The sequence below is a fragment of the Gambusia affinis genome, linkage group LG23 (genome assembly GCF_019740435.1).
Source record: "Gambusia affinis linkage group LG23, SWU_Gaff_1.0, whole genome shotgun sequence".
NCBI lineage: Eukaryota > Metazoa > Chordata > Actinopteri > Cyprinodontiformes > Poeciliidae > Gambusia > Gambusia affinis.
Window position 1 is genome coordinate 11,868,559 of NC_057890.1, and position 14,906 is coordinate 11,883,464.

General features: G+C 38.4%; 1 protein-coding gene across 4 annotated transcripts in view; it reads left to right on the forward strand.

Annotated features, from left to right (window-relative positions):
* iqsec3a (IQ motif and Sec7 domain ArfGEF 3a) overlaps window positions 1-14,906 on the forward strand; it is a 90,932-nt gene that overhangs the window by 32,959 nt on the left and 43,067 nt on the right. For 2 of the 4 annotated variants that reach the window (XM_044108779.1, XM_044108780.1), the window contains exon 3: window positions 12,408-13,011. The exons of 1 other annotated variant lie outside the window; for it this stretch is intronic. In XM_044108779.1, the coding sequence (XP_043964714.1) occupies window positions 12,408-13,011 (604 nt within the window). Of the gene's footprint in view, window positions 1-12,407; window positions 13,012-13,507; window positions 13,614-14,906 lie in introns of those variants that run through there. One more of the 4 variants, XM_044108782.1, reaches the window with a different exon arrangement.

A 14,906-nucleotide genomic window follows, 5' to 3' on the forward strand; every position in this document is an offset into this window, starting at 1 on the left:
GAATATTTTTTAAATTTAATTGATCTTTAATCAAGATATTTTTAATAGACCCTAGAAAAATTTCTCCCTTTTTAACTCGTTCATACCAATGTTTTGTAATCTTCCATATTGAACTAGTTTGAAGACTGTAGAAACTTCAAGAAATCCATTCACTAAACAAGCACTGGGAGTAACAATATGAAGAAGAAATGTGTTCAACCTTAAGGGATACAGTCTTTTCCCACTTCCCCCTCTGAAGGGACGGTAGGCGTCCCATGTGTTGGCGACATTGTCAAGTTGAGAGTGGATCACTGCGTACTGCCCTCGTCCTCCCCTTGTGGCGTGCTGACAGCCTCTTGACGGTCCATCAGCAAGGAAATGGGTGGAGAGGAGGCTCTGGTGCAGAGGGAAGAGGCAGGGGGAGTGAACATGCAAAACTGCTGACAAGGCTTTCTGCCGCACCGTCGCCTCACTCAGCGTAATGAGAGATGTGGATGACAGGGATGAAAGCGAGTGGAAGTTCTAAAACAAGTTGGTGGTTGGTGTTGGATTGGAACGAAATGGAAGGAATAGTAAGATTGATACAAGAGCGTGTTTCAGCTCTACTAAGGTGTCACTTTAAATGGAGTTCTTTGTTCTGTTAAAATTGACATTTTGTCCTTTTTCTTTACGTTATAATTTATGACAAGCCTTCACACCACTGAATGCTGATGAAAGGAAAAAAAAGAGAACGAGGGGGGACAGCTTCTGTTCTAACAGTCATGCTTTGGAGCAGCGTGAATTAATTATCTTGACTTCAAAAGCGTATGTGTTTATTTATTTGGTTTGAAACTGGAAATGTTGAGTCACACTGAGCCATCTCTGTCACCTTGTAATGCAGCTGGGGAAGTACCAGATTAGGGAAAACTGAGGGAAAATAACCAATGAGCAAAAAATTAACTCATAGAGAGAGCTGAATAACAAAGCGAAAGTTCTACGAACCACAGAAAGAAAGGTTAACGCTAACATTAGAGTGTAAACCAAATATACAAAGCAGAACACAATAAAGAACAAAGTTCATTCATGTTGACAGAAAATAATGAACTTCATTTATTGGTGAATGAATTTCAAACAGAAAAAACAAGTGAAAACCTAAAGCACAAACAGCCTAAGATTTCAGATTTGTATTTTTTTGACCCCTTATTGTAAAGGATAGTGTACCAAAACTCTAATCTATAATTAAATTGCTGTTGTACTTTCAGTACGACTGTAGGAGTACGGCGAGCTCATTTCAAGATAGACCTTTCACATTTTGACTTTACCAAAAGGCCTGCTCATGTTCAAACAGTCTATCACCTTTATAGAGGACCATTGTCAGAGAAAAAGATTAAACATGAACCAGCACAGACAAATTCTGCAAGATGTAATTGAAATTTTTCCAGTTCTTCTTATCACCCTAGTGATAGGATAGCAGCTGAACACGTGCCGCAGTCTCAATGGAAACACCCATCATCATCAGACGTTTGCTGTTTTTTTTGCCAATGGAAAAACACAATGAAACCTCTTCCTTTTTTATTTTATTTCCTCTTGAAACCAATTTCACCGATGAGGGGAAACTGATTTGCAATATATGAGCTTGTCTGTTTGTCTGAGAACAGTGACAAATAATGGAGAATGTGCTACAGGGTGAAAAATGGTCCTCGTGTTGGGCCATGCCTTTTTACAATAAATGTTCCCCTCACTTCTTCTTTTTTTTTTTTTTTTCTTTTGTGGCTTGAAGCAGTGGTGACAAAATAGGTTTATGGGGAAGGAAATAAATAACTTTACTGTGAGGGTTCCCATATAATCTGGGAACTCTCTTCTTTAGAAAAATAGACAGCATTAGGTGTTTGCTGGAAGTGTTTGAAATGATCTATGGACTTGTTTTGGCCTACGTGGTGTAGAGGGGTACCATCTCTTATGACATTTCAAAATGGAAACTTGGGAGGTTTAGGTGGCGATCTATCAGTGCCAAGCAAGATTTCAAATATGTGACATCAGCTTTAAGCATCTGAGTTCTTTTTTCAGCAAAAATGTAGTGTATTTGTCATATTTACGCATTTGTTTCATATCCTCTTTATAGTTCTACAACCTCAACATCTCTGCTGTGCTTGACTCAATTAAGTTTCCAGCTGAGCTTTTTAGAGCATTGTGCCTACTTCCCCTGAAATGCACTTGCAGTGTGTTTTAATCTGATTAGATTTTGCTGTATAAAATGCCTTTAAGCCAATAAATCACATATTGTTTTCTGTTGCAAAAGCTTTTGAAATATGATCGACGTTCACTTGAAAAAAATACGGAAACTAAAAATATGAATAGGCTTTCTGGCAAGTGGATAAAAGCACAATTACAAAAACACTAACTAAAAAAAAAAAAAAACTCCATATTGGCCGACACACAAAAGAATTTGAGAACTGGCAAGCAGATAATTTAAGATAGTTAAAGCAAAAATGAGCATTTTATATTTATTTTGTGTTGGCTAAAATAATTTTTATTATTTATTCCCTCTTAACTACTGACTTTTAAAAAAATGTCCTAGTTTAATACCTTACCTGATCCCTGTGTGTGATGAGAGATCCAGCTGCCACTGGATTAGTCCAGTGCTATTTGTTTTTAATCGGTCAAGGTATCCAGGTCATCTGCATGTTGTAATCATTCGATCTTTTCATCCATTTCCCCCTGCTCTGTGTTTGATTAGAAGAGGACTCAGAGATAAAGAGAAGTAAGGTTTTGATCTGAAATCTTATGAATGACCAGAAACTTCTTCAACTATAATTTTCAAATGTTTAAAAGATTTTAAAAGCAAACTCGGATTTAATATTGTGCTAAATACTCAGCAGACTGATCTTTGGATGCTTTCCTGTTTTAGGTATACTAAGTTTGCTATTAAAGTCTTAGCTGGGGGTGCAGTACTACATGAGATCATACCCTCGAAAATATAGTTTAAAAAATCATTGAAAGCCTAAAATTAATATAAAACTCTCACTACATCATTCTCCAACCATGCTTTGGAGATTATACATGCCAGAAGATATGTGTAATTTACATCCATGCTGCCATGACTGTTCTCCTTTCTCTTCGAAGGAAAGGCTACATTCACAGCTAAGGCTTTTGCAGCTCCGTTGCTTAACTTTCACATCAACATGTAGCTGGACTGTCAAACTGGGGTAGGCAAGCAGCACTTTGATAATAACCACTGTGGGAGAAATGAGAAAGCGAGTGGGGTTTTAGCTGAATCATGAATATCCCATTATCTTTTTTGCCTCAATAAAATGCACATGTTGACCAGTGATATATGAAACAATTTGTATCAGTGGTGTCTATAAACCAGCTGTTAGTTGAATGTGAGAATGCAATCTTAGTGTATACGTCACTCAAGATTAAATTAATGGAGACTTTTCAATTATGCACTGTGAATCAAAAATTCTATAGTCTCTTGCGATGTTTGACCTCACTGATGTAGAGTTTTTTTAAGCTCCTGGACTTCCACATCATAAAGGCCCTGTAATCTGATCTCAGAAGTATCAGACTTGGTGTTCTGTTTTGCTTGAAAGAAGCAAACTCAGACTCTAATTTGTATATGACAAAATTGCCTAAAGATATTCTCATGTGTGGTAAATACAAAGACAGTCAAGTAAGAGGGGGGGGAAAAACACTTATTTCCCCCTGTTGGGGCTACATAATAGGTAATTAGTTTTCAAAAATTATCCAGGGCTCGGGGAACAACTCAGTTGTTTGTTACTCTCTCAGAAGCAGCTGCATCTTTTCTCTAGGCATTATTGCTCTCAAACACACACTGAGCTATCTGCTTCTTCGCCAGGCATCCATAAAAATCTGGCTTTGCTGTGTCATTAAAGAATAGATTTGGGATTCTGCTGTGTAGCCAGACATGAGTAAGGAGTTGAAACGCAACCATCAGAAAACGACAGGGATAGTCAACATGGATTTGTTTGATTTTTGAAATATGTTTTCTCCTCAGACGAGCTTTAAAATGTAAGTATCTCACCCGCTGCCGAAACCTAATAAAATTACTTATTTGGATTTTAAAAGAAACATGTTATTTTGTTGTTTGGCAAAATTATTCATCAGAATGGGGCCAAGACCAAAGCCGATATCTTCCATCTTAAAACAACTTTGCTTTCAAATGCTCATTTAAGTTTGTGGGAATTGTAGCTTTTATGTGTCTCTAATTTGCATTAGATCATTATTCACATTAAAGCTGACGGTTATTTACAAAGAATATTGTATTGGTCTGTGGTCTGTTTCAAAATATGCTCCATATGAAGCATTTATCACAAAATGCAAAACAGCAAAGTAATAAAATACAAAAGTAATGGATTGCTACAGAATTGCCAGAACAGCTTAACATTTTTCACTTTAAGTAGTGATTCTGGATGAATATGATTAGTACATTCTGTTTTATAATATGTGTTTTATATTCAACATTACTATATTGGACCAGGGTATTAATCAATGGTGTATATAATCGTGAGTTAGGATGGCAAATGGCAACCTCATAAGTCAACAAAAAAGGAAATGATTAGAAACCAAAACTTAAACACCCCAAGGATCATAATGACCAAGGATAATAGGAGAGTCCCAAACAAAACAAAAAACAAGATCAAGGTCAGTAGGTTGGTGGTGGCTAAGGTAGAGGAACCCAGGAGGTCGACAGGATCAGGAAACAGAAACAAGCCCATCTGACACTATAAACCACTATAATCTGACACTTCCTCAGATTACTTGGGAACCGGTGCTGAAGGTGGGTCTGGCACCTTTGGATGTTGTTGGAGAACTCAGGAGCAGAAAGTGGATTCCTCCTCGAAGAACTCATAACAGGAACAAGAAGTGGTTCACGCCAGAAACCATTACCAAAGTACTCACGAATAAGAACAAGAGGTTGATGTTCTCAAACCCCTTGTTGAAGTTGGTAACAGGAACATGAAGCAGGATGTCCTTGATCCCCTCAAAGGACCTGGTAACAGGAAGACAAGGCTAAATTTGAGCTACCAAAGATGGAGGAGTAGAAAAGAAAATCAGCGGTGCAGGCAGCAAAGATGGGACGGAGGATAATGGGGAGGATTGAAATGAAGATGAAGCATTAAGAAGACTAAGATGGCCATCATATGATGAAGATTGCATAAATAGAGTTTGTGTCACAGATTTGGATCTGGATCTTGCTATGCTCTAGACTGCTGAGAAACTCTGGGGATGCATTGGGTGGTGCTGGGCTGGAAAGGGCTCATGAACACTCAGGAGAGACCAGGGGTTGGGAACACTAAGGCGAAAATTAGTTTGCTTTGTTGTTCAGACGCGGCAGCAGCTGGAGGCAATGAGTGGACCTTTTTTTCTTTGAAAGTCAGTGGTGTTTCCTCTTTCATGTCTTGTGAAAGAGGAAACACCATTGAGTCTTGAACTTTTGGCTTGTCTTGAAAAAGGTTTCAAGACTGGTTAGTCTTGAAACCTTATGTCATCAATACACCACAATGCACAATCACATGTCAGCCAGTGCAGCTCTGCAAATACCTAACTGGCAATTCAGAAGTATAACCGCGGTATGTTTACATCAAGGGTGTCCAATCCCAGTTGTCAAGGTCAAGCTGTTTCAAATGCTTGATTGTCTTCTGTGTGTAATTAGACTCTGAAAGAAGATGATGATCCATTCATATGATTCAGATGTCTAAAACTAGGGAACATTTAAAATATGGAGGGCTGACTTTGGACCCCACTGAGTTACTTCAATCCCACATTACCTCAAGGTCATTTCAGTAATCTCACAGTCACAAAGTTTGTGGTCTGGCTTGATGTGAAATATTTTAAATGGGTTCCTAGCGCTGAAACAAAGAGAGACTCCAGAAGTACTGTACAAGAACATACTTCTGGATGTAAGACTTGACACCTAACACCAAATTTACAGATGATTTTCTTTGACCTTAAATGATGTACCTCATGTTGTATTTTTGAGCTCCTTTTTATGACTCTTGAGCCTTGAATTGTGTCTGTTTACAACTGCAGAGCGCTAACAATTGCTCTCTAGTGCAATCTCAGCTGCTTCTCTCTCACTTTCCATTTTACCCACAACTTGGGGCAACGGCTTTTGAAGAGATTCTATTTGAGACCGTGCATTGAATATTTCACCAGCCCAACCTGTTTTCTTAGTCTGTGTTGTCTTGCTGCTCACAAGAGGTTCATTGGTAGTGCAAGGGAATTGCCTGTGGTTGTGCTGGGCTGCGCATATCTTCCATGCCTTACTACTTCTCTGAACCCATTATGGTTGATTAAGTTGATTTAATCTTAAAAAATTAAATAATCTCAATTTGATTCAGAAAGCAAAGAGTGACTTTCTGTTTTACATGATATGCTCCATTTAGCATAGATCTTGATCAGCTTTATGACTGCTGCTTAGAATGTATGGATTTTATTTAAAGATTCAGTATTATGAGTGTGTTGCCTTTTATTGTCCATCTCTGTTCCTCGTTTCCTCTTTCTTGCTACACAGTTCTATTTTTGAGCCATGCCCTCCAACCCTGCAGGGCACATTATTGATCAGGCTCTGTATAATCAATCCATCACCTTAAGATTGATCACAAGATGCAAGCAGAAAAAAAGGATGGTGCCAACCATGCATCACTGCATGTCTACTCAAGATGAATTTTCATTGGTGAGAACAGGTCATCTTCATATTGTATAATTATGATTTGTTTTCTCTACCATCCATTTGGACAATTAAGGTTGTGCTGCAGTACAGACAACAAATTTGTGTTGAACTAGACTGCCTTTAGCATGCGTTAAGGATTACAGAAGTCTGGAGACTGCCTTTTTACTGCTATGAAAGGGCAGAAAAAAAGCTATCTCATAATTTAAACATGCAATAGCTATATTTGCTTAAAACGTCTATCAGCCAGGGTATGCAGCTGTTTTTTAAGAGGTGGTATGTGAGATACTCCATGGATGCTATTGTTAGCTGTAAAACAAGGTGCTTCTTTTAGGGCCCTTTGCTACTGAGGGATGTATACATGAGGGGCTGATGTATTCGATTTGACAGCTTATTGAAAGAGAGAGGGAAAAAGGTTTTTATCAGGCAACTCAAAAGCTTGTTCAAGCTTCCTACATCCAATATGAATACACATATGAAAAGAATGAAATTCTCTATATTTTATTCACCCAGACAGTAAATAAATATTCTCACAAACAGACTACAGTTCTAAGCAAATTGTTGAATTTAATAAAACCCAAAAGAATACCAAATACATATTTTATTTCTCCAATTTCTCCATGTTAAATATGTGCAGCATCAGTAGCCTGGATTGAGGATTCCAACTTTATGGTGTGCTTGGTTTACTATTCCTTTTTCTATGGGAGATCAGAAATCCTGATTTCCCAGTTCAAATAGAATGCAGCATAATATGTTACCAGATAACTGTAAGGCTGTGCATTACAGCAGTCTTGCATTTTTTTTATCCACTGAAGCTTAATCATTCATGCTATGTTTGTAGGAAGTCATTTTAACATCTTCAAAATCAATGTAAGGGGTTTACATTCTCTACACTACAAATAAAGACAGCTTTTTATTAATGCTAACTGTGCTAATTGCTATTTTAAGGTGTTAAGGACTGCTTACAATGCAAATTAGTTGAGTTGTTTTAATGAGACAGCTTTTTCTCTATTTTACACATAGTAATGTTGCCTCTATTTAAAATAAATATGATTTTTCTCAAAGCTCTATAGATGTTATTCTCAGAACGTGTTAAACCAGCTACATAATAGACCTTTATTGATAGCAAACTTGCATATAAATAATGACGTTGATTTTTCAGGGTCATCATACAACTTAGATTGGATACCAGCCACAAAAATAATCAGTCTAGTTATTATGAGGTTTATTATAAACTTTCTGAATGATTCTTCTTTCAAGGTGACTCTGGTACTTTTGGTGCTTTCAAAGGTACGGTTGTCAGAACTAATGCCGACGTTGACATTTCTTGTTGCCACCTGTTACCAGAAGGTGGAATTTTAAATGTGATCAGTGGAGAACATCTCCATCATTTATAGATGATTCCCCTGGTTTGCAAAGGTGTAGGTCAGATTTGGAAAAAGTCTAATGAAGATAAAATGATGCTATCCAATCAGTTACTGAAGAGGGAAAATGACTACACTTGATCTGGTGATCAAGTAAGATAGTGCTCGCCTTTGCATTTGGTTACTTAATGCTGACTGTGCATGTTATAGTTAAATTATTGCAAGGAAACACTTTTTAAATGAAGGAGAATTAAACTGATTTGCAGTCTACAAAGGAGATAGTTTCAGACCAGGTATCTTGCTGTGCTTGTCATGCATTTTTCAGTAGGAAAAGCTTTGAAACAATACGTACAACCCTGTGGGGATTCGGTACTGCTTAAATTTTCTGCAAGGCACAAAGTAGTGTTTTTCCTGCTTACATGCATGGTAATAGGGTAGGGCAATGCTTTTTTTTTGTAGATACACACCTATGCTTACATCATAAGGAAAAAAATATTTTATGTATGCTGAGCCTCTGCTCTTCATGCTGCCCTTATGTTCCGCCTGGTGAACTGATTAATTCTCTGTGAGTAGAGTGAAAAACACTTCTGGGAGGCAAAGAGTGAAAGGGAATTCAAGTGACAGGAACTGAATTTCGCTTGGTAATAAGGACTCACTTTGCTAGGCAGACAATAGATGCAGACACTTGCTTCCTACAGATACATTTTATGTAAACTGTTCAGCCATTTTGAGAGAATATGAAGTTATTGTCTTGGATCAAGCAAGATGAAACTGATATAACGAGTGGCTTCTTTTGGGATCTCATTTGCAATGACTTGTGCTGATGTGGTTTTACTCACATAATGCCCTCTTCAGCAGCTTCCTGGCTGTAGTCCACCAGAGGCTAGACCTTTTCAACCCTTCTGGTCACAGAGTCCGATTGCTCATCTCATTCAGTGTGTTCCACTGTGGTGATGACGCAGCGAAAATGATGAAGGTTAATAAAAGTCAAAGTAGTCTGCAGTGACTTGGATCACCCTGGAAATATAATCAGGATGGCTTCCATATAAAGATCATGAAGTTTTGCTTGAGTTTATTGCAGTCACCTGTATTCACTCTACAGCAGATGTTTGGTGGCTACACATGAGCTAAGTGTACTGAAATAAAACCGTAGGCTTTGTTTGGTGTGTAAAAAAAAATTAACCACCATGGCAGTACCATCTGTTTATATTTTTAACACTTTTGAACCAGTTGTTACAAATTAGGAAAGCTGAACTTATCAATTGAGTGCAACAAGTGGAAAACAAACATGATACTTGTTTTACTTAAAGTAATTTAGAAAACTTAATTACCAGCAGCAATCCATTGAAATTGTTTTCTCAATAGGGTTCAGGTCCAGTTTTCTATCCCATGAAGCACTTTAACACCAAGGTCACTGAACCAGACTTTGGTACCTTTGGCAGTGAGAGCTGGTGCAAGTTCCTGCTGAAAAATGAACTCACCATTCCATAAATCTTGTCAAGAGAAGCAAGCATGTAGTGCTCAAAAATTTCTGTGTAGAATTCCCAGCAGTTGACATGTCTCCTCAAGTCATCAATAGCTGTAGAAATTTATCACATCTTTCTGTGGAACCAAGAAAATTGGTTTCCAAATACTGAAATAGGACTTTGGGTCAACATTGTCCAGTTCTTTTTCTTCTCTTGAAGCAAGAGTCAACTCACTTTGCTTCCCAAATACATGTGGACCTTTTTCTATTATGGATTCAATAAATCATTGTTAACTTCTTGTAACAACTAACAGGACTACAATGATAATTACCTTGCCGGTACGTCAACATGAATAACAATCAGCAATTGTTTAATCTCAGTCTTCCCCTTTAATATTGCTACGTCTAGGAGATAAAATTATGTGAAGTTGCTGTTATGTTAAATGGCTTTATCCTTCAGCTACCAATCTAACTTTATCTCACAAAATCTATTATGATTGTTTGCCTGGATTAATTCACTCTATTTAATATTTGCCTAGCATTACAGACGTCAGTGTCTGTTCTCCTACCGGTAGATGGCATAACCACGAAGAGATAAATTAAAGTCCTTGGTATGCCACCTGCATATTAGCAGCTATAACAGAGATAGCAGGGGATGTTGGACTCTGTAATTGTATTCTGGATGGAAAATGTGGAGGCCACTGGTCTCATCCATCTTGAGCAGTGATGTATGGAAAAATGAGAGGAGGAAGAGAGAGAAATAGAGAAAGAGAGAGAGAGGCAGGACCCAGGGCTTGTCTTCACGTCGTCAGTCACGTTGACACCTGGAACTGCTCAATCTCCTTACCTGGGGGATGAAGGAATATCGGGAAGACTGCATGTGTGTGCAGGAGATTAGAAAGGGAGAAGGATAGGAAGCTTGACAAAATGGATGAGAAGGATGAGTATGACTGACAGGGGATGGTGAAGCTGCCATTGAAAAGTTGAGGATGCACACATGATTGTGTGTGTATATATATAGATACAAATGCATACACAGCACTATCAGTCACTGCATTCAATATGTACGCCTATTTCACAGAAAATGTTAATTTTAATGGCTTTATCGGGATCCTACTATAATCCATCTGTATGCACGTTCTACTCAGTCATATTGTGGCTTGCCGGAGAAGGTGCTTCTGAAGAGCAGGAAAGGCTACATTTAATGTACACTGGAAGCAGAGGCAGTCAGCTAAAACTAGCACTTTCCTCCTAAAAGATGCATTGTCTTTCCCGGGCATGTCTATTTTTGTACAGGTAAAGCGCTCACCTGGAATTGGATATGAACAGAGCAGACTGTATTTTCTGTTCCAACAACTTAAGTTTTGAAGAAGCAGACAGAGCTGTAAGCTCATGAATATATTCTTCTCGTACCAGCATACTGAGAAATTTGATGAAGATTTTTACATTGGGATTTTACCTTGAAAAAACTCCTCCTGAGAACCACACATAGTATTGTATAGGCGGCTTCAGATTTTATGTCCAGTGACTACAGTCGTATCATTTTATGTAATTAGTATCATAATTAATATCTTTCACAATGTAAACCTAAATCTAAAGGTTTAAAACATTTTAAGGATATCTCTCACCTTGCAAAACATATTGGCCTGAACAAAACCTAAATAGAAGCTGAGTGCTGATTCTTGATTGGTTTTGTTTTGGTCCAAAAATAAGTACTTCAGTTTTGTTTCTAATTACTTGAAGAAGGTAATGGCACACCAATGCATTGATTTGTTGTATCGGTTCACAGTGACCTGGTGACATCAGATATTTTGATTAAAAGTACCAAATAAACAGTTTAATATGTAATGTGTACAGTTTTTTTTGTTTATCCTTTATTATTTATCAAACTTCATAGGGTTAAATTTTTTTTGAGACTAGACAGAAAAAAAAACAGCGTAGCAGACAAGATAAACACAACAAAAATATTGGTAATGGCTATAAGCTAGCTGCTAAAAAAAGTGAGCTAAAGGATTTAAAAGTGTTTTGTTTTTCCCAATACAACCACATCAAGATATAACCATCACATGCATGAAAATGGCTATATTAAGATTAGTCATGCCTAGATTGCATTGCTTTACAGAGATTACTGTACATGTTATGAACCATTTCCTTTATTCATAAAAAGTGAAAATCAAAATTTGGAGTTTCATATATTGTGCTCTTTCACAAGTGTATAAAGTCTTGCAAGCTGGTGTCGATGTAACTCTTCTTACAACTAAAGAGAAGATTTACATATTCTATAAATTTACATTTAAACCTGTCGTAGACTCCTTTAGTTACATACTGCATTAATCCCTGTTGCACCTACAACATAGCAAATTTTTAAAATGAAGTGGTTATCTAGACTCATTCTAGAAATAAATGTTCACACCATTTAAACACAAAATGCCTCTTTTCACAAAAACACATAAGTACCAATTTTCTCATAAACAATCACAAAATTCCTAAAAATAAAAAAAACTTTGTATAAGCTGCATGACTGTCCCCTGTGTCCGTGTGTGGGCGTGTGTCACTAGTGGCTGTCAACTACTTTGTTTTTTTTGTTGTTTTTTTCACATTTTCTTCTCTGAAGATTTTGTTGTAATAAATATCAACTTGCTGCTTTTAGTGCTTTTATGCTCTGTGGTTTTATTGGCTGTTTTGTGCTTTATATTCTAGCTGATTTTCACTGTCTGTCAGTGTCTAGACAGACGAGGCAAACACTCGTAGCAGAGCAGCTGTAGACAGATGAGCTGGCCCTGCACACAGTTGGTAGCCAAGTGAGGGATGAAACACACAAACAAAGGTCACCTTACCTCTAAACCCAGGCAGCCTGGAGAAGAAGTCAGAGCTCACCACGGATGCAGCAGCAACCTCACTCTGCGTTTTCTCCTCCTCTCTGCAGCGATGAACTTTCCCTGGACTCATCTGTGGGGCAGGAAGGGAAGGGAGGTGAGGGGGAGCCGCAGGGTGAGGACCAGTCACAACCAGAACCAGAACCACCACAGCAACAGCCGCAACAGCAGGAACAAAAGCCTGAACCCCAGACTCTGCCATCACAGCCCCAGCCTGAGCCAGAGCCCCAGGCTGAACCTCAGCCACAGTTGGAAGTTGAACCCCAATCCGAACCTGAACCCGAGCCTTCACCAGAGCCTGATCCTCCGCCCCAAGATGAGTCTGTGACCAATGCCGTGCCACAGGACCCTCCTGAAGCCCCGTCGCCTTGCCGTGAGGAGAAGATGGCGGTTGAGGCAGAGAATCACAAATCAGAGGAGGTTGCTGAGGCAAAGACAAGACATGAAAGAGATGAAGTGCAAGGTGAGAGCGGCGAAGGCCAGCCAACGCAAGGGGAAGAGGACGAGGAAGAGGGAGGAGCAAAAGGAGGCGGTGCAGGCAGAAGGGCCAGTCTACATCACACAGCCTCACCCCTGAGGGTGCAGCGCAATGGGGCCGGATCACACTCCGCCTCCTCTGACTATGAGCTCTCACTTGACCTCAAAAACAAGCAGGTATGGTTGTCCTGGGGATGGGGGGTATGTTGGTATGTTTTGGGGCGTGGGGAGGGGGTGGATAGATTGTGTTGGCTTGTGTCTGCTTTACTTTTTGTGGTCAGACTCTGTGGTGTGGCTCAGTTTCTGAATGATAACCAGGGCATATTGACATATTTGATTTGCTTTAATAAGATATTTGTTGCTATTTGTGTGAGTTCTTCTGGTGATTGTGGATAATTAAAATGGGTTTTAAGGATGTTTATCCACTATCATAACATTATCATTGTCATGCTATCATTTCATCAACATCTTCACTTGATATTGTGAAGCTAAACTTGAAATCTCTGTTTCAAAATATTTAAAAAGTGTAACAGTTTTGTTTTACTGACTTAAGTCAATTATAACATTTAAGGCATTTTAATAGTTTCTTTTAAACAGTTGTATTTGTACAGTGACTTCCATGTTCACAGGTCTGTCTTGTAATCATGTTTTTCACCAGGGTAACAGAAATCATCCACATCACATAATCATCCCCATTTCAAGAGCCATTAAACATTTACCATCCATTTCCATCGTCATTCCTCTCAACAACATTCTTCAGCCCATGGATTTTCGAGCAGGTAAGGCGGGTTACAGTTAGTCCAAAATTTTCTTTTGGGTTCTTCAAATGTTTTCTTTATTGATTTTACTGACCAAAAATGTGTCCTTTAAATCCCTTTCAGTCCCTTCCTATACCTATGAAATATATTTCAAAACACAATCAACAGCATTTTATGAAGAGTAATTTTTGAAGCTTTGATGATTTTCATGCTTTTATTTCACTGTGCCATCAATATGATTTGAGTGATTTAGGAACAGACATTAACCCCTACTGAGTTCTAGCCTGTTGCGTCAATAAAATCAATACCATTTACATCCAGTAAAATAACACTATGTTCTATCAGCATTACGTGGTCTATTTTAGTTTTGTGTCGCACTTAAATAATTCACTCACCATTGAGTCTCAGAATGCTGCTGTCTCTCCTTTCTGTTTTTCTTGGCAACAGTATAGTTTGACCCTGCCAGAGTTTCTGCAAATCAACCTCAACACAATGTGCAAAACAGACTGAGAGCTCCATGAGAAAATGCTGTAGAGTTTCTTCAGACAGGGTTATATCAATAAAATAGCCTGTAAGTCTTACGAGATAGGCGCAAGGGAATAGGCTTTGATTGTATAAAAATAAAAACTACTTAAGACACAGTGGGGTTGCAATTGATGTTATCACCTGCAGTAGAGGACAAGAAATGCTAATAAAAAGACTGTCATTCTCTGTTCCTTCTGCCCATATATTGGATTGGCCCCAATCTAAATTTGTAAATTTGGGTTGTGGCATCACTATTTGTTTCTGCTTAGTTTCCCAGTTTTACTTTTAAAGGTAAAAAAAAAAAAAGTAGCTGTTGGAAACAAGTGTTTCTAATCTTCTAAATATATTTCAGTGTGACAAATGTGCATTTTTCATATCATATACCTTGGTATATGATATTTTATTGGAGTTCCTCTAATAAAAGTCAGAGGATTCACTTCTGCTAATGGAGCTGCCACTGAAACTTGTAGAATGTACTTGTGAAGGATGGTTTGCCAACACCCCCCTGTCATCTCTATTCACTCCATTTTGACTGGATTTCCTCCCCCATCACTCCTTTAATCGAGGCTCAAAGTTCTTTTAACCTCCCCCTTCGCTTTTTTAATCTCAGATCTGAGAGTCCCTCTTTTCTACTATCTCCCTGTCAACGAGGCTTGAGACACACGATCGCCTGGATTGATTTTCTGTCCACACACGTGGGGGTGTAGGGACTTGATGGATCTCTGGATCAATGTCAAAGTAATTGGATCTGCTGGGCGATACCTTTATTGCCACGGAAGAACCTGGTGA